Genomic DNA, 23758 nt, shown 5'->3' with positions numbered 1-23758 from the left:
TACATGAAGCGGCAGCACGGCTGGGAAGCTCACTATCCAGCACAGCTGGCTGTTCACACACTGCAGCCTGCAGAAACTCCAGGCCGCTGACGTTAAAAACATGCCGTTCTCCCCCCTAACAAATGCTCTGCAGCAAAGTGACCACCTTCTGATAGCTCAAGAACATCTCCTGATCAGGAAAGGATGTCAGAAATTTCAGTTCTGACTCAAAACAAGGGTCTCCACCTACGTGCTGACACCACGATGTGGTGGGGCACGGAGGCTGGCAGAGGAAGGACCCCCGGGGATGTGCGTGGGGGTCTGCACAAACAGACTGATGCTGGGCATGGCTCCAACTCCAGCTGTGGGCATCTCAAAAAGCCCCTGTGTGCAGGGGATGGGTTTCACTTGCTCTGAAGGGGCAGGATGAGCGGGTTGGTGTGGGCAGGATGTCCCTCACCCCGGGCTGCCACACAGGCAGGAGGGAGGTGGCCATGCCAGGCCGAGCGGCAGCGCCAGGCCTGGGGACACGGGCAGAGCCTCCCCTGCTGCCAGCTCGTTAGCCCAGATCTTCACCCGAAATGTCAAGAAAAATAACAGAGAAATTAACAAAAAGCCCTCTGACTTAACTCAATTGGAATATTTATTTTGAAAAATTTATTGAATTAGAGAACAGGAAACCCACTAAATAAAACCAGCCAGGCTGGCATTTGTCTTCCTTGGAATATGGCACTCTCTCTCAGTCATGTTAATATTTAGCTTCTCATTTTCCATTTTTATGTATTTATTTTTACAAAGGGGCTGGGATATGACTAAGATCATTACATGTGTAACATTGCAGAAAAGTGATAATGTGTTTAAGGTTAAACGGGAGAATCGTGACATTTGACTAATAAACTTTTTCCTGTGTTGTGACTCCATAAACAAAGGGAAACACACTGCACTGCTGATGCAGAGAGGAAAGGGGATCTGTTTTCTTCTTTTTTTTTTTTTTTTGCAAGGCCTTTGTCTCCTACACACTGTATCGTTAGATGCAAAGAGGCTTAGCTGAATACAACAGATATGAAATGTGTGATGTTCATTTTAAAATTACAAGTACAGCCTGCTATTGACCATCTAATTATGCTGAGTTCCATTTATAAACATAGCTAACCACTAAGTTTATAGAGACTTTTTGTGCTGCTTTAATAGGATATTGATCGAGAGCAAGGTTTGAGTGGACTGCCATTGAATTGTGTAATGGCATACAAAAGGCAAGGTCACGGCAACTGTTCACTCTATGCCTGCAGTCTATTTTTTATTATAATCTTTTTTTCTTCCTCTCTTACCAAGCCCAAACAGAGTGTTTTGGATAGCAGTGCTTTGCTAAGGAATATAGAGTACCCTTTTGAATGTTAATTTTCATGCTGCTGACTTTAACTGCCTTCACTACTGTAATGCTTAGTATAGCAGAAAACATACAGGCTGCTGTTTAAGAAAAAGCTGTTTTACGATGCCCCAGCTTTCCCACACGTGCTCTGCACCGGGGAGGTCTGTGGATGAGAGCCTCTTCTCCTTCTGCCAGCCTACGGGAAGGCAGCGGCGTCCTCCCTGGCCCCTTGCAGCCGCTGCCTGGCCCAGGCCCCCACACCTTGCAGCAGGCATGCCGTGCGCGGTGGGGCTGGCAGGACTTTCCCTGCAATTTGTTTTGGCTGTGCCTGGCCACTCAACGAGAAGTGTGAGGAAGTCGTGTTTCCTCCATCGCACCCACACTCCGTGCCCGGAGCAGTTACTTTCATTTCTAGCGTTTGTGTGCCTGTGTGGCAGCAAGGCCGGCTTGGGCCCCTGCGACCACAAGGCAGCTCAGGAGCTCTCCCAGCTCCTGCCTTGCTGCGTGCCAGGGCTGGCAGTGCCCCGGGTAAATGCTCGGGTGCTGCTAAAGCAGCTGCTAACCACAGCTAGAGGCTGCCTGCGAGCCTGGCGCTCGCTGCAGCCAGCATCCGCCGTGCTGCAGGATCCCGAGCTTTTTAAAATGCCTTGGCCACAAAATCTCCTCTTACCTGTGGAATTAGCATAACTTTCAAGGATAATTAGTGGAACCATTTCTGTGTTTATACAGAAGTGGTAAGCAACTGCGTGTACGCTTGTGTGCTTGTGGTTTCACTGGCTCATTAGAAGGATTAAAAGTCACCCCACTTGCTCTGTACAGCTCCTTACTGCACGCAGTTAACGTCTTAAAACTCAAAGCGTGGCATTTTCTGTCCAGGGTGCAGTCAGAATTCCCTTGTTTATCAGCATGAAGAATGATGTCATTTTGACAAATAACACAGCACAAAACAAATATGTTTCATTTGGCTTTAGCGAATGTTCATAAATCCTAAATCTTTCTTCACATCCTGGGCAGTGCAGTTTATCTGGCTGCCTGAAGGACCTCCAAGGGAGGAGATCTTCCCAGCAGCTCTCTGCACAAGAGCACATGGTGCAGACTCAGTCTAACAGGGGAATAATGTCCCCCGTGCCCCTCTCTCTGCTCCAGCCTGGGCCAAGCATGGGCTCTTGCTCAACCAGGCTGTAAACTCAGAGCAGCAGCCGAGTCCCAGGCCAGCACCTCCTGCAGAGGGCATTCTCCAGTGCCATGCAGTTATCTGCACCCAGCGAGTGGAGCATTTTCCTAGCAAGGGTGGACATGGAGAAGGTTTTACTTGGTCAACAGCTGGCTGTTCAGTTCACAAAACCTGTACAGCTCCAACTCTTCTGCTTCTGGTGTCAGCTCAAACCTCCCTGAAGATGGAAGAATGAAGCCTCCATTATCTGAAGGGATCTCCTCAGTATCTGGGGTGAACAAACTCCTACAAAGAAGCTCACACCTTTGGTCTGCTAATAACATAGGAGACCTGACAGCTAGGTCTGCAACATCCCCATCAGACTGGGTGGAGAGGGAACTAGCTGCTTTTCAGATGAACATGTATGATCTACTTTTTCTGTTTTACTAGGCTCTGCAAGATTCAGTAGCTGGGTAGCATTTTGAAAGCAAATCTCTATCTGTGGGACCGAAGAAAGCAGGTTTCTGTTACCACAGTAGTCTAGACTGGTTCAATATCTCATAGAAACTGTGACGATCAGCACTGATAGATAAGATAGACAATGGTAACAGCTGACCTTTTGCTTGATTAATTAATTCCCCAAATTTGCATGACTGAGACAACTGCCTATTGCTTGAGACTCCTTGTCATGCAGAACTCTGGGAACTTTACTAAATAAACCTGGCACATAACTGCTCCAAACAATATTTCATATCGTAACTTTAGATAACAGCAGCAAGCCACAGGCCAGCTAAAACTGTGGGAAATCACATTTTTCTATCATTATATTATCAAAAACAAGCATGGTAAGAATGATGGCAACGGGCATACACAAAGATAACCTCTTTGTAAAGCAAACACGGAGCACACGGGAAGACCAGAGACTAAACATGAGAGCCAATACGGACAGGCAGGTTTGCTGCATCCCCAGCCATGGTGGCTTCTAAAGATGCAATGACTTTTTCAAAAGTAAAAACAGGAGAATGGGCTGAGGACATTTTGATTGCTCAAACTGCACACTTAATAGCTGCCGGTGAGTCTGGATAATGGCTGCTCATAAGCTGAGATCCCCAGCACGAAGGCAACCCATGGACTGGTCTCAAGTCAGGACACGGGAATACATAAACCACCCAGCAAGAGTTATATTGAAAAGCCCACTCTTTAAAAGCCCTTACATGCCAATTTAGGCAAATATGCAGCAATTACTTTGTCGCTCTGTTATGTTAAATTATCCTTTGAATATTAGCGTGCAAATTCATACTGACTTCGCTGGGAATTTGTTGCTAGACTCTACACTAAACATATCCTACTGAGTAGCCACGGCATGTCAGGCTGTGGACTTCTCAGACCTCACAAAGTAAACAAGGTTACGGCTGGTCAGTACATGTCTGGGGCATCTCCAAGGAAAATCCAGGGTGCTATCAAAAGCAGTGTAGCTAAATCAGTTGCTGGCACTCTTCCCTCTGAGTCAGTTCTGAAGTGATATCCCGATATGCTTTGGGGACACTATTTTTGGTAGAGGTGCTGGCTTGTGGACAGGATATAAAACTGAGGTCTTGAACTCCCAGGATTATTAAAGATCCCATGAAAAAGAGAGTGCAAACCCCCACGTCTACAACAGATGAAAGCTGAATCTTTTTGTTTTGCCTACCAACACCTCCTTGCTTATTTTAGATGAAGTTTATGCCTGTCCTGCTCTTGCTGCGTGCAACTACCCTGACTGACGGAGGTGGTGCATTTCGATGGCAAGCAGAGGGAATGTCTCAGACACAGTTCATACTTTGTTTGCAAAATATGTTGAATGCTAGGATTTTTGCTGCATGACGTTTTAGTTTAGCTACAACAAAATATCATGGAAAACTAACAAGCATGAAACATGACGCTCCTGAGGTCAATGCCAAACACGCGGGGAGGCTGGGACCAGGATGGCTGTGAAGGCTGTAAGTCCTGAACCGGTGCACTTTTCTAGCTGCCCTGTCCTCTCTCTGCACACATGAAGCACGGCTGACAAAGTCCAGAGGCAGTTCTGCTGTGTAGTGCTCCTACAGTGAAGATAAGATTGTGGTGCAGCGGGATGCCTTACAGAGGGGGAGGGAGAATCCTTTGGGCTTCAAAAGCCTTGTGTTGTCACGCCGAAATAAAGCGACATGACACGGAGCCTTTCAAAGGCTGGAGAGAGCTTGGTTTTGCCCACCATGTCTGCAGGTACCAGCAAGGCAGCGTACATAGTGCAGCGAGTTAGATTTCAAAGCCCCTATTTGAGCACTTCAGTAAGCGAGCTGATTTACAAATGCGCTGCGCACTCAGCAGCTCTGCTTGGCTTCTGAGGCCTCCCGACTTTGTCCTTCTGACAAAATACCACCAGTCGTCAGGGAAGGAAACTCAGGAGAAACATCTGCCTCAAGCTTTTTCTGTCTCTCTCTCCTGTGCACTACCTCTGATATCCACATCTCCCACTGTCCATGCTTTTCTTGTAGCATCCTATATTTGACTATAAAGCCAATTTACCAGCTGATTTTTGACTATAAAATGCAGCCTTTCCAAAGAGGAAATAAAATAGGAAAATCCTTACAGAAACTGTGTTCTGACTCAAAGACAGAGCTTCTCTGCTGGGTTGTGCCAGTTAGATTTCAGCCCCAGAACATTAACTGGATGCTGAGAGCCAATATACAAGCACACGTTCTGTTATACCCATTTTTATCACTGGTTGTATAAATGGATGGGTTACTAAGGCTTGAAAGGGACACATAGCTGAGTGGCTTTCCTGGAGCAGTGGTAATTGGTGACAATGTAATGTTACTGCATGGCTGCAGAGAAGATCCTCAGAGGACTAGTACCTAGGGCTCTGCTTTAGCAGGAGTCTCTCTGCAAGAGATGTCCATATTCTCTCCTTGGACTACCCGGATTATGCCATAGCAAAATACAATCAATGCACCTTTGATCAATGGAACAGGGTGGTGACAGGTACTCTTAATTCACTGTTGTTAGTGAGTATTGACAAGCCTGTAATGATCATGCTGCAGTGTGTCATTCATGCTGGGGTATTAGCATTCTTTAAAGGTCAAAAAACAAATCCCTCTACAAGACAGAATTCCACCCAGTTAAGGGAAAACACAGGCCTTGTGAAGTTAAGGATGCATGCCCCTGGGCAATGAGGTATCACAGCTGAAGCTGGTATAGTTGTTGGCATTATTTACAAGTTCATCAAATTGCAGTTGTACAGGCACACGTACACATGGCACAGATGAACACAGTGTGCAAAAGCAGCATGGAAAATTCCTGGCTTAAGCACACAGATGATGTTATTTCTACAGGTCTGGTAGAACTGCAGTCCTTGGATCCTGTAGGATATCCACTGGCAAGCTGACCTGTATAGGTGTATCTCTGCACTCTGATACAGAGCCTGCCCATTTTGGTACCAGATAAGCTTATCAGCTTGCACATGTAGGTTTGCAGAATTATTATTATTTTTTAATTTACTTTTTCATTATATGTTTTAATTTTCCCACAGCAAAAGACATGGCACATAAACACTGTCCTCTGGAGAGAAGCAGGGAGAAGAGACTCTCAATTTTCAAGACACTGTTTCTGAATTGGGGAAGGGGCACGATAAGAATCAAAGCAAAAAAAAATGGGATTGCAGAAACCACATAAACCAGCCACAAGATAATACTTACTTTGTGAGACTCTTACTAGCTCAGTCACACTGAAAACACCTGATGTGACAAAACTGTCCTGGAAGCCCAAATGTCCTACAAAACAAACAGAGTGAGAGAACTGCGATTAGCTTTAAGCATTTAATGACAGTATTCTCAAATACTTTACTTGCATTTAGACTTAAAATGTGACATCTAATTTCCCACTTAGCAGTAATTATTGTTTATGTAGGTGGGTAACTAGTCATACAGCTATGTAGGCTGCTTTGTGGTTTCTATCTAGAGGTTAGGAAAGCTAACATGACACATCAGCAGGGAGATTTTTACATGTTAAAGCATCTCAACAGGAAATCTGAAACAAAAGAGGACTATTTTAATAAACGGTTACCTTGGATGACCCCTAATGACTTCACAATTGAAATGAAAATACTGTACCTAGGAAACAGACAGGACAGCTAAGTTCCATAATCGTTTTAAACATTATTCTCTAAAGAAACATCTGATCAGGATTATCTACCCATTCATTCAAACAAAACAAGATTTAAAGATATACTCTTCATTTTCTAAGGTTACGCTAGGGAAATCTTAAAATAGATGCCGGTTAAAAAAATTAAATTAGTGCCATTTCCACTACAAAAAAAAATCAATCGAACATTTAAAACAAGCTTTTGAAAGAGAGAAATAAATCTCTGCATAAGAAAAGCATTAACTTTGAGCTTCGGACTGTCTTTAGGAAGCAGGGCGTGCACTTCCACGCTTGCCTCCCTTGTGCAAGGAATGCTTCTACACATCAAAATGTTATTACACTTTACATAACAGTATTTTCCTTCTTCTCTGAAAACATGTCTACCACCAAATGTTCATTTAATTTTCACGGGTATGATCAATTACAAAAGGAGCAGCGTTCAGGCTGCCACCCAGTGTAAGTGCGCGGAGTGGGCTGCCGCGGCTCACGCGGGACATGCCTGGCCCTCAATTAGCGGGCTGCACTTAGGCCAGGCTGACCTCCCGCTTTTGAAATCAGGGTCAAAGGAGAAATCGCGGGATAAAGAGATTATTAAAAGAACCGTAAAGTCCTGCTTGCCTGCAGGATAAGTGGCGTACCTTTTAAGGTTGTCCTACTTAGAGCCACCGATTCCAGCACGCGCACATATATTATTGAATGTTTTGCAGGGGCGCCATCTGCTCCGCTGTTAATTGTTTGTCAGGTGCAGTACGATTTCCTTACGTTCGGTGTGTCGTACCCTACAGCCTGCTCACCCCGGCAATACCTGCACACCCTCCCGTAACTGAGCCACAGGACTAACACAAGCTGCCCGTTTGTCCTCTCATTTTTCTTTTGGAGTTGCTTCAAAAGCGACTTAGCCCACTGCCACTTCTGCTTACACAAAGAGACGCATCTTGGGGGCAGCAGGAGACAGGGAAGGGTTTGGGGAGGGGGCTGGATGAGGGCTGGAGGGAGGTCAGCTCTCCGTCTCCAGCCAAGCCCTCGCTCAGCTCTGCGCCCTGCATGGACAAACTTCCCTGCTTCCGAGAGGATCCGACGGTGCCAGATGAACGCAGTTGCTAAGCTAACAGACTCGAGACAAGTTTCTGCATCAGGCATGTTTTTATACTTCAGCAATAATGATGAGTTTTCAAACTGTGTATATGTATATCTCTGGGCATCCTTGTGTATGTGTATATACATATGTATTATGTACACAAACATATAAATATACACAAATCTGTCATGCTCCAGCTGTAGATAAATGTACTATAAAATATTGAAATTGATGCTGAAATTCAACACAAACAAATTCCTCAATCTGCAAACAAGGTTTTTATTTACAGCAAGAGAATAAATTTTTCTCTACTTCAAATGAAAAAATGTTCCTACAAGCTTTTATTTTTCCTTATTTTCCAGTTAGAAATACCTCTCAGATAATTGTAAATGCTTTTGCCTCATCTGCTTTGTGTTTTACCGTAATAAAGGTGATGACTACATCATTCTGCTTTTTAGAAATGGTTGCTGGCCATACACAATGTTTGTTCATTGACAATTTCCCAAGTATTTTTAATATGAAGATCTACTTTTCATATGCTGCAGCAGACCTGCCTATTGAATTAAATGATCTGTGAATTAAAAATAATTCTCTTAGGTCTTCACTGAAACCACTCATGTGCCTAAAATTAAGCATATGCTTAAGTGCCTTGCTGGATCGGGGCCAGGACGCTTACTACTCCGCAGAGCCCTTCGTAGGGAAGCCAGTCTATGCTATATAACTTCTCATACTGTGCTCATCATGACAGTATCTGAGCAACTTCCAGAAGTGCATTCAGCAATACTATGAACATCTGTCACGTGCTGTTTTTTCACAGCGCACCATACCGGCTCTGCTCCGGTGTCCACTTCCACCTGCATTGCTCAGGCAGGTTCCTATCGCACTCAGACTGAAGGTGAAATTTAAGTGTGTAAGTGAAAAATAAATCCCAGCTACGCTAAGACATTTGGCTTGTTTTTAAAGGGAAAGTCTGGAGCTCTTTGTAATCATGCAATAAAAACATGATTGTAGCATGGCTAACCACGTTCCCCTACCCCAGCAAACCCACGTAAAACCAGACATGAAAATGTAGTAGAATGATTTTCAATACTCTCGGGTTCCCCCTGTGTATGAGAAAAGTTGATTAACTTGGCTTGGGCCTGGTAATGTTATTATTCATAAAATCTTATTTTGCTGGGTGTACCTGAAACATCCACGTATTTCTGTAGGAACATTCCTTATGTGTGTTCATGTAATAGTAATCATTAAACAACAGCACGCAACTAGAGTGATTAGGTTTTCATCCTTCAATACTGAAAATAAACATTTCACAAATGAAAGGGGAATTTCACAATTCTCCCACTTGTTATTTACTTATAAACATTAGGAAATCAGGGACTTGTCTCACCAATCATTAATAATACCTTGATACCCACAAAAGCGGTGCCCTTGGCTAAGAGTTGTGTCTTGAGCTCATTTTGATGTATGGTTGGTCTCCGAATTTGCAGTTCAGTAGAGCTCCATGAAAGTTTAAAGATTTGCCTGTATGGCTCAGATTGCAAAATCCAGGCCTTAGATCGCAGTTTTTGCTGAGCAGAGATAACAGTGCCAGAAGAAAATGAGAGACCCATGATAAAGAGGTAAAGTAAAAGAAGAATGGCTGGGCACTAGCAGGATTGACAAAATATGTAAAGTAAACATTTTGTGCCTATTAACAAGGGTCAAAATGCAAAAACATATCAATTCGGTTGTGCCGCTAAATTCCAAATGAGAAGAAAATAGGTAAAGTTGAGCAATTACATATGCAGATGTTAGCATTAAAAACCTCCTATACTGAAAAGATGATTAAACATCTTGAAAGCTTGCAAGATTTACTTTTCATACAGCACTTTACTGAAATATGTGTACTGTGATAGTTTTGCTAAATATCCCAAAGATAGGACATTGAAATTGCTGTATATGATCTGGTTATCTCTACAGCTTTGTGCGACAGTCACATTTCGGTAGTAAAGCAGGTGTTCAAAATGAGGATGAGAGAATTTTTACTCGCGTTATAAAAAACTAACAGAGCCCATTCACTGAAATTCTGGGTATAAATTAAGACACCTGGATAGCTAAGGCAGGCCCTGACTCAGCAAAGCAGCTACAGCACGTGCTTAATTTTATTCACGTGTTTGACTAAAGCACAGGTTTATTTGGGCTGACAAAGAAAGATGGGCTGACAAAGTGAAGCAGGTATTTAAATATATTGTTGAATCTTTGCTTTCAGCCCAAGTCTAGGCCCTGCTAGGAGTCATGTCATTACACAAGACCTCACTTTGGCTCATGAGGACGATCTTTTTTCCTCCAAGAGGAAAAAAAAAAACAAACAAGCTAATAAGACCAAATGAAATAAAGCAGATAAGGATACTAACTAATAAACACATGCCGTTACCAGAGAACACATCTAATATAGCGTACAAACACGATGCAATACTATCCTAACACGTAAAACATGAACAACGTCTTTCCACAACTTGATGACCGCTTTAATTGGGAAGAAAATTCATAATGTGATTTACATATTCTTCTTTCAGATCCCAGTAAAGAAGCCAGAAGAAAAGGCTTGAATTGCTGGAGCCTAATTCTGATCTCAAAGAAATTTTAAACAAGTCTTTCTACACTGATCAAATAAAGTTTCACCTAATTTTCTCCTAATTTACACTGGCAGAGGAGAAATCAGGATTAGGACTTGTTGTCTAATGCTATTTGTTTTGAATTATTAAGCAAACATTCCTATTTCAATGAGTAAACGTGTACAAAGGCAACTAACCTTCGTCCTAAAATCTAGTTTACAGGGAGAGTATTGTCTGCTTTCCCAATTAATGCTGTAAAAAGGAGTCTCAGACGTTGATCTACCAATCAACCGCTTGTGTTGTAGCTTGAGAAAATCATGACTGATGCAATTACTTTTATGTAGAAAGTCTGAATATGGTCTATAGGTTAAAGTTCATTGGGTTATTGTTCTTTAATTGAATATCAGAAGATATTTTCAAGGTGCTCAAGGTATTATTGTTCTTTAATCAGTAGGTCTCCTTGTGTAATCCAGCAGTGTTATTTTTATGATAATATAGTTAGATTGCACCATAAATATGCAAGGTATTTTCTAAAGAGAGATACAGCTGTTTTCCTGAAATCCAAAATTAAATAATAATGGGGAAGAATTAAACCTTTGAAGGTGAAAATGTCCAAATCCAGTTATTTCTCTTCCACTACAGTCCAAGTGACCAAGTATTAATCTTTGAAGAACACTTTTTTTTGTGGGGTGGGAGACTGATTAATTTTCAGTCTTTTGAAATAACAGGACAGGTCCCCCAAACTAGCAGTGAAACCATTTCTAAAGGCTTTTTCATGTTCAGCATCTCACTATATATAGCCATCTTAAAACCTTAAAATAGTAATAATCAATTAGGGTCTCAAGCCTATTATCTTAACCAAATGCCTGATTAAAAGAAAAGCCCTCTCTGCTCAAAGTGCAACTTGATTCCTTTTGGGTTTATCCCCTATCTAGATAATCCCATGTTTCACAAACAATGTGGAGCAATAATATTGATTTGAAAATTAATGTCTGTATCACACAGCACACGCAGGCCTTGAGAGAGAGGACGTTATCAGAGGGAACCCGGATCACCCCGAGGACTCCCAAAAGATTAGCTGTTCCACGGCTGCACTGCGGAGGAGTATGCGAGCGACGGAGTTAGCCCTAATCTGCATTCTCCAGCAAAAGGAAAAAAGACCGAATATACACGCTTCAATCGAGACCTTCCTAACATTAATGCTCTGCCTAATTGGAAGGTGAGGCTCTCCAGCCTGGGCTGACCCAGCCCCTGCAGCCACAGGGGCTGCATTCCCTTCCAGAAGCCCAGCACGGATGTGGTGAGGGGCATACGGGACGAAGCACGCTTCCCAACCCCGCGTCCCGCAGGCAAACTGGCACGGTGCTCGCGTGCCATGTGCACGCACAGGGAGGAAGATGCACCTCACTTTTGGGAAGCGTCCACCTCCCTGTTTCCTCCGGGGCAAGCGTGGGTGGCCGGGGACACCCCGGGCTGCGACCAGCCGCTGCCCGAGCGCCTGTGCCCGCTCGCTTTGTATTTAAAACCCATGCGGGGATTGAGGAGGCTGTCGATCCCAGCCTGCAAAGCCCTGTCCAAGCGAGCGTGTCTCCAGCTAGATGGAAGACACCGTGAGCTGTACACGGGCCACAGGCTCCTTCGATATTACGGGTAACTGTAATGAAATCTGCATTTACTAACAGACCCCAAATATAGATCTCCAGAGCCGGCACAATGGCTTCAGTTTAATTGCTTTGTACAAAATGCATTCCTCAAATCCGTACATGATAAACCTCGAATGGTAAATTATACTGCATTTTTATTTCATGGGCTTTTTATAGAAGACTTAAGCAAGATATTATACATTAATGGTGATACAGAAACCTCTCTCTCTCTTTTTTTTTTTTTTCTCTGACAAATGCTCCCACTTGTATTTTGGCTTGTTATTTCCAATTTAATTTTAATGCCACAGCAATAGCTCACCTTAGATAAATCACCCATTTTCCTATGAAATAAATGCTGGGCCACATGTCACATATGCTGCTACTCTTTCAAGCTCGCCTACCTGGCTTTGGCGGAGGTTTTAAGAAGCACCCAAACTTTCTTTGTGGCCCACAGCAATGGATTAGACCGTCCAGGGCATGTCGTGTCAGTACAATAGAGGAACACTTTTAAGACTTTAAAGTCATGTAATACAATTCTAGGCTGGATCTTTCTTGTTAAAAAAAGTAGAATGGGAGTGATTGAAAGAGAAAAGGGCCAATATTTGACAACAGAAATCAGCATAACCTCCTAACAGCGGCAGTCATGGATGACTGCCCTTTGACCCGGGGAGATTATGTGGGATTTCAATGACAACAGCTGGAAGTGAGCATGTGAGAATAGAGAACACAGATCTGAGGCCTCCTACAAAAGACTGCACAATCCCTGCCCAGATCAGAGTGTTGATTAGAAATTGTTTCCTGGTCCTGGCTTAATAGAGTGTGATAATGAAAGTTTTGTTAACCCTTCACAATATGCAAAACCACTGCTAAATTATTTGCCTTTTTAAAGCTAAAAGGTCTGTAGATAGCAGACAGGAAAACTGTGAGCCACTTCTAGCTCTTGTGGGCGCACCTCTGGTGCTTGTGCTCCAGCTCAGCTCCGTTCCTACAGCTTGTATAGACTTTGGGGCCACCTGGGACCAAGACCTGGGTGCTGGGAGATGCCTTCACTGGGGAGCCCACCTGCCCTGCGATGACAGGCGTTATCCACAGATGAATCAGAAAATAAATACACGGGTACCATCTCAGTGCATGTAGACTTTCAGTAATTTAGAGTCCCTAATAAAAGCAATGCCTCGTTATTATTTCAATTCATGTCATATGGAGCTCCACAGTCTGGGTTGCGAGTTAATAAGCATGGACCAGGGGAAATGTGGTACCAGACTGGCTGTGTCACCAGCACAACCTGCACAGATCCACAGCAGCTTCAGCTCTTAGGAGACACAGCTCATTTTATATCTAAGTGCAGAGACAGTGGAATTAATGGCAGCTTATTACTCTTAATGAACCGATCAGAGATCAGAATCAATCATGTCAGGTTTTGTCCAAGCAGAGGACACAAGGATAGCTCCTTTCCCTTGAAGACAAAGGTCTTCTTGAAACACTGAAAGCCCTTCAAGTTCATGTTTAAGGACCTTGCTCAACAGAAAACGTTCCAAGATCTACAATATCTGGTGTGGTTTTTCATTTCTGATGACTCCTAGCATTGTAGGGTACTTTTCAATACTGATGTGGGTGAGAAACCAGTTAAATGCAATTTTTTGATATAACGATAAAAACCAAGAATCTCCCTCGCTACCATATACACAATAAGATAAATAAATTAACTACATTAATACTGATAGGGGCCTATAGTTTGAAAAACAACAGATGTCTTAAATTAGCATATTTCTGTTTCAGGTCTTCAATCCAAAAAGCAAATACTAAAGAAAAGAAGAAAAATCATTATAAATGGTCATACTCATTTGGCAGCTTATAAATAATGTGCTCCTCAAAAGCCTTTCAAAGTAAGAAAGATGAAATCTATACTGGGATAATCATTATGGAATATTTATGGCATCCAACAATAAAAAGAGTAATAAAAGGAAAAGCCTGCCTCCCTGAAAATAATAATATGAAGGAGTTATTTATCTTCATATTTTCATATCAACCCTGGTAACAAGAGCAATGACAGCTGTGATCTCCAAGGTCTGCAGCAATATTGCCAGTTCGGCTTCGCAGCTTGAAGCACGGCTCCATGTTCAAAGGAGCCCACGGACAGCACCCGGTGCTCCCCAGCTTCCCGAGGATGCTGATGGCACGTGCTGCCCCGGCAGGTGAGGTGCAAGGAGGTGGTTATTGCCCTCCCCGTTCCTCTTCCCCTGTAAGGCCTTTTTCAGACAAAAGGTCCAATGTCATGAGATAGATAGGCATCCCATTAACCTCAGGACCCCCCAGAGACCTGAAAATCCTCCTACAGAGAATAATGCAATGATAATTTCTCCTCGGCTGGTCATATTTTGATGTCAGCATCATATTTCTGGTACAGCCTGAAAATGCTGGTTTCTATGGATAGTTTGTATGAGGCAGTCTGCGCACGCTCTGTCAACTGTCCTTACTCCTCTCACTCCTACTCATGGATCAACCGAAATTTTGCCTCCAGATTTTACCCATGGACTTCCAAGATAGCTGCTTGCAGAAGACAACACTGCAAATGCATACATGCCATAAGCACAACCCATGCTCTGGTCTTCATGCCGATGGAGTGTGCCTCGACATGCAGAGCCTACTTGGTTTTACACCAGTTCAAGCTAGAATTTAGCCTAGAGTGTTAATGCCATAAATATTATTGTTGATGTTGTGTGTAGAACATCAGTGTGAAAATAAATGTAAAGATATTTAGAAACTGGTGTGGAATACTTAGGTATTCAGACTAATCACGGACTGAAATAAGCACATTTGTTTCAAATCCTGTTTATAGCACTGCAGCCCCTCCCTCCTTTAAATCTTCCTCTTAACCATACTGATGTTTATTGAATACCTGTCATTTCTCCAGCAGCATGTGCCAACAGCGGCTCACCAGTGCCAGGTTGCATGAAAACCCTTCTGTCTCCTATTCTCCAAGGGGCTCCCTTAGATCAACCACTCACCATACCCAATACACGGAAACCCATAAATTTGCAGATACTGCAGTCAAAATTCTTAACAGGAAAGTGCACCCATTTTGCCCAGTGTAGCATACTGAAATATCACATGGTGAGAAGCATTTCTCACCATGTGTAAACTGTCAATTTGATTTGAAATTAAAATTTTTGATTAACATGAGCATTTCTGAGCCTCCCGCTGGCAGCAGCCCTATTGCTGAAAAGTGACATGATTTGTGACACACATGCTGTACAGAAGCCCCATGCCAGCAATTGTTAAACCCATTTTCATTCTGCTTTAATACGGTATGACACTCAGGAAAATAATTTTAATATTTAGGAGAAAGAGGGTAAGGGCTTAAGGAGTGAAGCCCTTTATGGGTGGAAAGCAGGATTAGAGCAGCACGACAAACAGCATGGAGGTCTCCGTGTCTCACAAGTCATGTCTCTTTTCAGCAATAGGGACCATCTGCAGGAGGCTAAGAAAGGTCCACAGCAAAGCACAAAGCCTTCTTTTAAATCCAGTTGATATTTCAAACACAGCATGAGGTACTTTCCACCTATGAATGCTGAGATGCTTGTGCATGGGGAAACGCTTGCAACTTCAATAATTAAACCCCCTCGTCCGGGAGGTAGGATTTTCTGGTTTCCATAGTGGCCTGCTATTTTTCCATGTTTATCATTTTCCCCGGCGGTATCAGTGGTCACCGAACATAACAACATTTCTATGGTGATTTACATGTGCGAGAGGAAAGTTTTGTGACTATCAGGACTTTTAAGCCCAGGAATCTATCTCTTCATCAGGGCGGTGGGAAGATTTTTGTTAAGCAGCTACCAAGTGAACACAAGAAACGGGACGCTTCTGCGGGGACAGTTTTTAAGGCAGCGATATACTCATGCAGAAGACAAAAGTTCAGTGGGGATTTTTATAAACGTAAGCCTGTGTCACTGTTGCAAGCTGCTGACTCAACTGTGTCACCTGCGTATTTCTCAGAGTGGATTTTTTTTTCCAGTAACATCATGTTCTGAGGAAGTTTATCATGAAACAAGTATCACGAACAGTCATTCTGAGCAGCAGAACAGCTTTGATAAGTGCCGACATGCATCTGACTTTTCTTTTAGCACTATTCATCACATAAACACTCAGCTCGGCTGGACTCTCTGTTCCTAGTAAACACAGAGCCATTTCTAATTGCCATAATACGGTGAGGAAAAAAAATGTAGAATTTTAAAAACAATATTAGATGGTGAAATGAAATACCAGGATGATTCAGATGCACTGGAAGTATTCAGTCCTGAGCATAAAACCGTGGGCTCATTTATGTTAATAACAACGTTGAGAATTCAATCTGCATGAAAAATGTGGTCCTCAGTAACGCCGTGATATATAGGTGGTGTAAGTATGCAGGTTCTTTTAAATATGTCTTAAGTTTAAATAAGCGGTGTGTGTAAATACCTAGTTTTAATTAGTATATTGCCAAGAAATTATACAACTCGACTCAGTGATGCTGTAATTATTTTAGGAGCCATAAAACCCCTCCCTCGGCTGGGGGAAGCTAACTGTATCCTCCAAGGCCACTCCGCAGACTAACACGGCTTGGAGCTGCGCCGACAGAGTCCGAACCCCTGTGATTTTTTTTTTTTAAGATTTACATTCCAGTTTCTAGTTAAAGGAATAATCCACATATTCACAGGACGTGGCAGAATTCTCTAGAAAAGCCCAGCGTCCAGCAGGAGCCGGCGGGGCCGGGTCAGGCGAGGGCGGCAGCTTTCCTGCCCGTCTGCTGGGCGATGCAGGCACAAACCCCGGTGACTCCATCAGCTGTTTCCTCTCGTTCTGCCTTCCTGGCACCCCTCTCGCTTCACACCAACACTCTTTGAATAGACTGCGGCTGGACACCACGATAATGGGAGCTGTAGAAATATCTGCTGGAGATTAGATAGCATAAATGCACTCGAAAATCGGGACTCGGGGCATGGAAGCTAAGTCCCAGGATCAGCCAGCTCCACCTTTCCGCATGGGCTTTCCTCTCCCTCGGAACTGCTTCTTGCACCTTATCTGCTGACAACACCAGTGAGCAAACTTTCATTCACAATAAAACCTATGCAAATCGTTTTTACTTATTGTTCCTTCCCTTATATCGCTCGGAGCTTTCTCTGCTGAAGGCTGTTACTCCTCCGTTCCTTACACAGAACAACCATCTCCTAACGGCGATAGCTTTTAGCCTGAGGCAGGCTGACTGTCTTCTTCTCAAATACAGTCAAGTCGAGGAAGCCTAAGATGTTGCCTAGTCCCTGTACAGTCTTTGTGTCCTTGACCGTGCACATCACCAGGCCGCTAAATTCTGTCAGGGCCGCCCTGAGAGATCCCTGCTGAAGGTGGGGGGAACCTCACGAACTTCTCCCCTCACGCCTGGGCAGTCTCACCTCGGTACCACAACAAGGCTCCAAAATGAAGCCCTAGACTTGGTTTTAGGCAGGCAACTACACTTAGAGACAGCAGGGGAGAAACCCCAGAGCAGCAGTGGATAACTCCCAGCCAAGTCCCAGGCTAGCTGCTGAAGTCCAGTGGGAAGAGACTGGTGGATGAGGAGTCTCTGCGTGATGACTGAGACTCTTTCTATTTTATTCTAAGTTTGTGTTTTGTAGGGCAGGATGCCCTGTCTACATTCCTTCACAGGCTAAGAATGGACATTTATTAACAAGTACTTGGGCGGACAGCCCAAAACTCTAGACTCCTGGCCTGGGACTGTACGACAGAGAGGGCCAGTGACCCCCATTTGTGTTTACTGTACTTCTACAGACACATGTTGGTGTGATGGGGGCATTCACTTTCTCAGGTTCAGGCCAAGGTCAGGCCAGAACATGGACCAAATCTATTTTCTCTGTCTCTCTGTGTAAACTGCTCAGGCTGTAGCCCAAAGAGGGCCCCTGAGTTCACTAACTGAGTGTATTTTGAGGGATTTAAGACTAAGACAGTAAACAGAAAGGGTGGAGAAGGACCTTCTCAGTCCGTATCTGATTTCATGTGCTCATCCCATGTGTGGCAGATACAGAGGCTCCAGGGAAGATGCCTGAAGGAGCTGACATGACAGTGATGGGAGATCTTGCCCCAGGAGGCTGCCTCCAGCAACTCTGACACACTCCTGGTAGGTACAGAGGTGAGGAGCTGAGGTGAATCTGCTGCTAGAGGTCACGTTGCTCAGCTGAGCCTACATTGTCCTCTTTCTGCAGTAAAAAGCTTGCCTCTCTAGACCCTCTTACTCCATCTCAGCAGTCTCCTGTGGCATGGTGTGATGTTCAGGAATGCAGAAACGTGGCAGTGGGGTGGAGTCCCTATGTCCAATGTCCCATCAGGATGTATTTTGGACAATCTGAAGGCAGTGCAGGGGCTACAACTTCAGATTTGGACCAAGCTTACCAGCCTGGATCATCCTCCCTGTGACAGCCATCAGGTGTGTTTTAACAGTACTCCATGTGTAAACTTTGTACCACGACTGACTTTACGTGAAAGACAGATCTTTTGCTGATGAGTGGCAGTCAAGCAGGCAGAAAGAATGAAAATGGAAAAGGAATTCCACTCACAGGGACCTTTACATTAAACTAAAGCAGCTCAGGTAAAAAGGAAACCCATCAATTATGATTTATAATGCATAAACATCCATTTCTTCTCCGTTCTTTCTTTGCCTGCATTACTGAAATACAGAAATAAAGGGAAAAATAATGATGGATGGATTTTGGAAGACTCAGAGTTCAATTCAGGATGGATGTGATCCCAACATTTCAGATTCTTATCTCATCGTAATTGGAAAAGCTGAACCTCTCTCGTCTGCAAAATTAGGCAAGACATCCTGTGAGAATGGGCTCTTTTTCGCAGCAGTTTAGTCCCCAGACACACGAAAGAATGAAAACAAGAAATGGAACAGAACATTTTTACTTTTGAATAATGGTTGCATTTGGGCCGTTTAGAACAAAACTTCACTGGAAGAGTTGAGGAGGAAGTTCTTCCTGCCAGTATGCCCATCCCTAGACACATTCTTCCACAGAGCACATAAACACTGCTCTAAAAGATAATTTATCTAAGCAACTCCCATTCTGTAGACGTGAAGGGAAAAACAGAAAGAAGAAAATACAAGTGGGTGGTATTTACACTGTCCACTCTTCTACCCTGCTGAAATCATTCAACCAAATCAGCATGCCCTGTTAGACCCTCCTTTGCTCTTGCAGCCCAAGTCTTTCTTTGTCTCCTCCCGGCTTATCAGGATGAGTGGGAGAGGGGAGGATGACTTCCCCTAGCAGCAGAATCTCAGGTCCGGAGAAATTACAGCATTAACCTGAAACATCTCTGTTCCAAATCTCCCAGAGGTTCAACTCAGAAAAGAGATGAATTCCCAGAAGACCTGGTATCTCCACTGATTATAGAGGGAGAGTTAGGATTTTAGATTCATAGCTGCTGCCTCATTTTAGTGCTTAACATTAGGTGGGGTGAAATCCAAGCCTTTGAAGTTCATGTATAATGTTAGCATAGGCCTAAAAAAAAATTGCTTTCTTCCTCATATTTTGCCACAGGCAATCATAGAGCATAGAATGGCTTGGGTTGGAAGGGACCTTAAAGATCATCTATTTCCAACCTCCTGCCATGGGTCTCCTGACCTGCCGTGCTTCTGTATCCTTACATTTAAATCTGTTATTTTTTGTTTGTTTGTTTTGTTGATTTTGTTTGTTTGTTTGTTTTTTATGTTTTTACTTCAGAAGGCTGTGAAATGCAAGTATTGCTGAGTTATCCTTGTGTTCCTGTCCTTCATCTGGTTCATTTGCAGGAGGGAATAATGATCTGTCACCAAGGTAAATTCATTACCCAGCAGATAATGCCACAGTGTTTCTGCTGCCCATTTCACAGTAAGACATTCTTTCTCAATGATGTTGCATCTCTGTTCTCGTGGGAACAGTTTACGGCTGACATAGCAATAGTAGTAATAACAACTTACATTTATATTGTACACGGGATGATCTTTACTTCTGTCTCCTTCTAACAGTGGACGGCTCCCCATCCTGCTGCAAATGCATCATTCATGGCCCTGACAGACGCAGAGCTGCATCCACTAATACTGGGCTGCCTCATTCTGCTGCTTCATATCTCCTCCAGCCCCTTTAATTCCTAGTTTTGGAATTGTTTTAAATTGAGTTGTGGACCACTACCATGCTCGCTGCTGTAAGTTTTCCCTCAACAAAATCTATAGGGTTCCCTTCCTGCCTCAAAACCCCAGCCCGTCACGCTGCCCGTCCTCTCTGGCTTCTTCCCTCTCGCCTTCCTCCTGCGGCTCGAAGCACGGCATGCTCTGCCGTACAGGAAAATTGGCTCCCCTCTGCACGGCGCGGGGACAGGACTAGCTCTCTGCATTCTGCTATTGGAAATTTCCGAAGAGCAAATCCCCTGCTTTTTGAGGGCTTTGAGGTATAACATGTGGGAAAATTGCAGGTGGTCTGCGCTGCAGAGCTGGTCAGGTGGGGACACCCCCAAACTCCAGCAGGCTTTCAGATGGGGATGCAGCTGTCCAAGAGCCTTCTGTTACAGACACAGCTTTAAGAGTAAGGAACAGGAGTAGGAAACTAACAGGGGCAGAGGACGAGGCTCTCTGTAAAAGAATGTTAAAGCTACAGAAGAAGCGTTCCTCCCTTTTGATCTTAGAAGAAACGCCAGCACAGGGCTTGGCCTTCTGCAGCCTGAAGGATGGTGTCGCCACCCCTGTGCCTGGTTATGGCTGGCAGCAAACTGCCAGCCCATATCCCCATATCCTCATATCCCCATATCCCCGTATCTCCATATCCCCATATCCTGGGTCACCTGGTGAGATGCTGTGCCACCAGCACCCTTTGTCACCCAGTGCGGCAGCGGGTTGGGGCCAAGGGCATGGTGAGCAGGGCCCAAGGGTGACCCAGCAGGGTGCCAGCCTCCTGGTCTACAAAGGCCAGAGACCAAAGGCCAAGAAAAAAATTCGGATGCTCTCTAGCTGCCCTGTCTTTTTCTATTGCCTCCTTTTGCCAGTGCCAGGAGCGAGGTGCCAGCTCCTCATCCCAGCGCGTGTCTTGCAGAAGATCCCCTTGCTTCAAGTGCGAGTGAGGGAGGATGGGAGGTAATGATGAGAGACACTCTAAAATGATTACATTAATTGAATCTTATGAAAATGGAAAACAATGGCAGTGTGCAATAATAAAAAAACACTATAACCACGTACATCTCTTGTTTACTAAAAAGTGCTTTGCTGACTACAGATTTACTCCGGGGCACAGCAGGAAACTTTTCTCCTTTAAATTTAATCAGCTTTTTTTTTTTCCTTTTCAGAGAAAAATACCAGCTATCAGATCTGTGCTTCCCATCCACTCCTAAGACTCCTCATTGCAGTGCCTGGAGGTGATAGTGTGAACTCACTCAAGAATGTGAAGGCATTTTATAAATCATTTGGTTTCAGCAGGAGGGGGAGAAGGGGAGAAGGCAGAGGGATGATATAGTTTACAGCACATACTCGGCAGTAACTCCCAACTGTCAAACTTCAGCATTTTCTTCAGTTGCAACAGTGGTTAACGAAAAAATGTAAGAGCAGACATGAAATGCACATAATAAGCAGCACATTTAATCAGCTGGCACCTTCCTAACACCCCTTCACCAAAACCTATCCGGACACTATCACAACTCAGAAAAAAAAAGTTGTATAACTGAAGATACGGCACTGACGGAAAGGAAAAAAAAAAAAAAAAAGCAGAAATGAATAACACGAAGTGCTGTAAACAACTTGCAGTGCCCTTTGTGTGCAGATCACAATAGCAGAATTAAAGGAGTATGGTTACAAGTGTGGCTCGCTCACCTCACCTTCCTCCTGCCCCCCCTTTTGCCATACTCACTACGTTGCTCCTGGGAAAATATTTGTGAACCATTGCAAATAAAAGTCTCCTTCTCACTTTCCAAGAAACGGAGCTGGTATTTTTCCATTTCAGTTGCACTACCGCCAGGCTTCGGAGGGGATTTTATTCTCGCAGCTCTGTCAGGGTCACCCTAAACTTTCTCTCCACTTCCTATCTAGCAAATATTGCAATTAAAAAGTAGCATCTGCAATTAAAAAGTGGTATCTGATTAGCTACAAAGGAGTCACACAGAAGTGCCCCCCCGTGACAAAAACAATGATCCAGCTTGCAGCAACACAGTTTACAGCCTCACTTTTGTAGCTGTTTGTTGCTCTTCACCTGGATGTCTTTGCTTGGGTAGACAACTTAAGATTAACAGAATTAAGGCTACTTGGAAACCACCTGAATAACCCGTGAATCGTTAGTGTATGCATTCAGATTTCTTTGTGAGTGCACAAACCATATATGAGCACAAATGTCGGGATCTTTACGAGGGAAAATCACACTACCTTAAAAACAGGTATGATTCATCCAGGCATTGCACCGCACGCAGAAACCAGAGGAAGGTGTGAAATAATGACGTGCATTTTCAGAGCGAATATATGTATTTGGAAAGGCCTCGAGTCAATAGAATGCCTCCTGCTTTGGTCAGGAAGTCAGAACAAAGAACACCGGAGCGAGAAAGCACGATCACTTATCGCAGCTCTCGGCGGCGGCCCCGTGCCACGCTGACATTCACGGCTGCATGAACTCAGCTGTGCCTGCAGCAGCAGGGGCCTCCGGGAGGTGCTGATGGTCCCGGCTATGATGAAGGTAAGTGTGTAGGAAGGAAGGAAGGCACAGTTTGTCACCGAGTGCCAGGCTGGCCCGGGCCCTTGCCGAGCCCCAGCAAGACACCCACCCTTGGGCGAGGACGCAGCGGGCTGGATGCCCGACACCACGCTTGGCCCCTTCTGCAAATTTCAAGGAGAAGGAGCCAGCCCCGTGCTAACTCGCTAACAGCTCCAAGCACACGCTTTTAACATCCAGTGGTTTGACCACAGAGGGTAAAATTTTGGCCAGAGAGCCCTTCCGATGTCGGGAGAGCAGCCGCGAGCGGTGGATTTGGGGCTGTGATCCCTGATCGCAAGGCTCCCGCTCGCTCCAGCAGCCGACTGGCACTGCTGCAAAGAGACGCTACCTAAATAGATGTCAAGTAATGAATACTTCGGATAAGCGACTGATTTCAGAGTGTGCTTTTATCCACAGGCCCTGTATTTATAGTTCAAGCCTTTTCAATTAATACGCACACCCTAAAAGAATTAAACTACTAATTATCACATTTTACCGTGGTTCACAGAACTTTCATCAGATCTAGTAAATGAAATCACGAGTTCAGCCGAAGAAGCTTTACTGCGCCAAATTATGTCAAGGGTATATCATGTTGATAATAAAAGATCACTTGGTTGGAAGCCTAACCTAGAAGGTTGGGGAGGCGTAAAAAGTTCACATTTTGGATCATGCTGCTCTGGTGTGGGCGTTTTATGTTTTTTTTCTTGGTTATTGTGGAAGGCAATTTTCCTGCAAGTAAAATTTTCCCTTTGTCTTACATTACAGGCATTAGGAAATTCTTACATCGAAAGACAAATAGATAGGTTTGGGGTTTTGTTTTGCTAGTTAGGCCTTGGCATCGCACGCTCTGTCTCTTCCCACTAATAAACTCCCCTCTCTACTGGACAGAAAATTAAAGCGAGGCCCACACCACAAATAAACTTCTTCCCCTAAGTGCCCGGCTTCTTGGTGGGCAAGCGTGGAATTCAAAAGCACCCTTCAGCCTGCGGTCCGCTCAGGCGGTAGCAATTACCCCGACCCAACGCCGCTCTCAGCTGCTAATTAAACA

General features: G+C 44.2%; 1 protein-coding gene across 11 annotated transcripts in view; it reads right to left on the bottom strand.

Annotated features, from left to right (window-relative positions):
* Nucleotides 1–23758, bottom strand: part of NFIA (nuclear factor I A) — a 371189-nt gene that overhangs the window by 84372 nt on the left and 263059 nt on the right. For all 11 annotated transcript variants that reach the window (XM_038183079.2, XM_072041916.1, XM_038183083.2 and 8 more), the window contains one exon: nucleotides 6218–6292. In XM_038183079.2, the coding sequence (XP_038039007.1) occupies nucleotides 6218–6292 (75 nt within the window). The remainder of the gene's footprint in view (nucleotides 1–6217; nucleotides 6293–23758) is intronic.

Source organism: Anas platyrhynchos, chromosome 8, assembly GCF_047663525.1.
Source record: "Anas platyrhynchos isolate ZD024472 breed Pekin duck chromosome 8, IASCAAS_PekinDuck_T2T, whole genome shotgun sequence".
Classification (NCBI taxonomy): Eukaryota; Metazoa; Chordata; class Aves; order Anseriformes; family Anatidae; genus Anas; species Anas platyrhynchos.
This window is presented reverse-complemented; position numbering and strand designations above follow the sequence as displayed.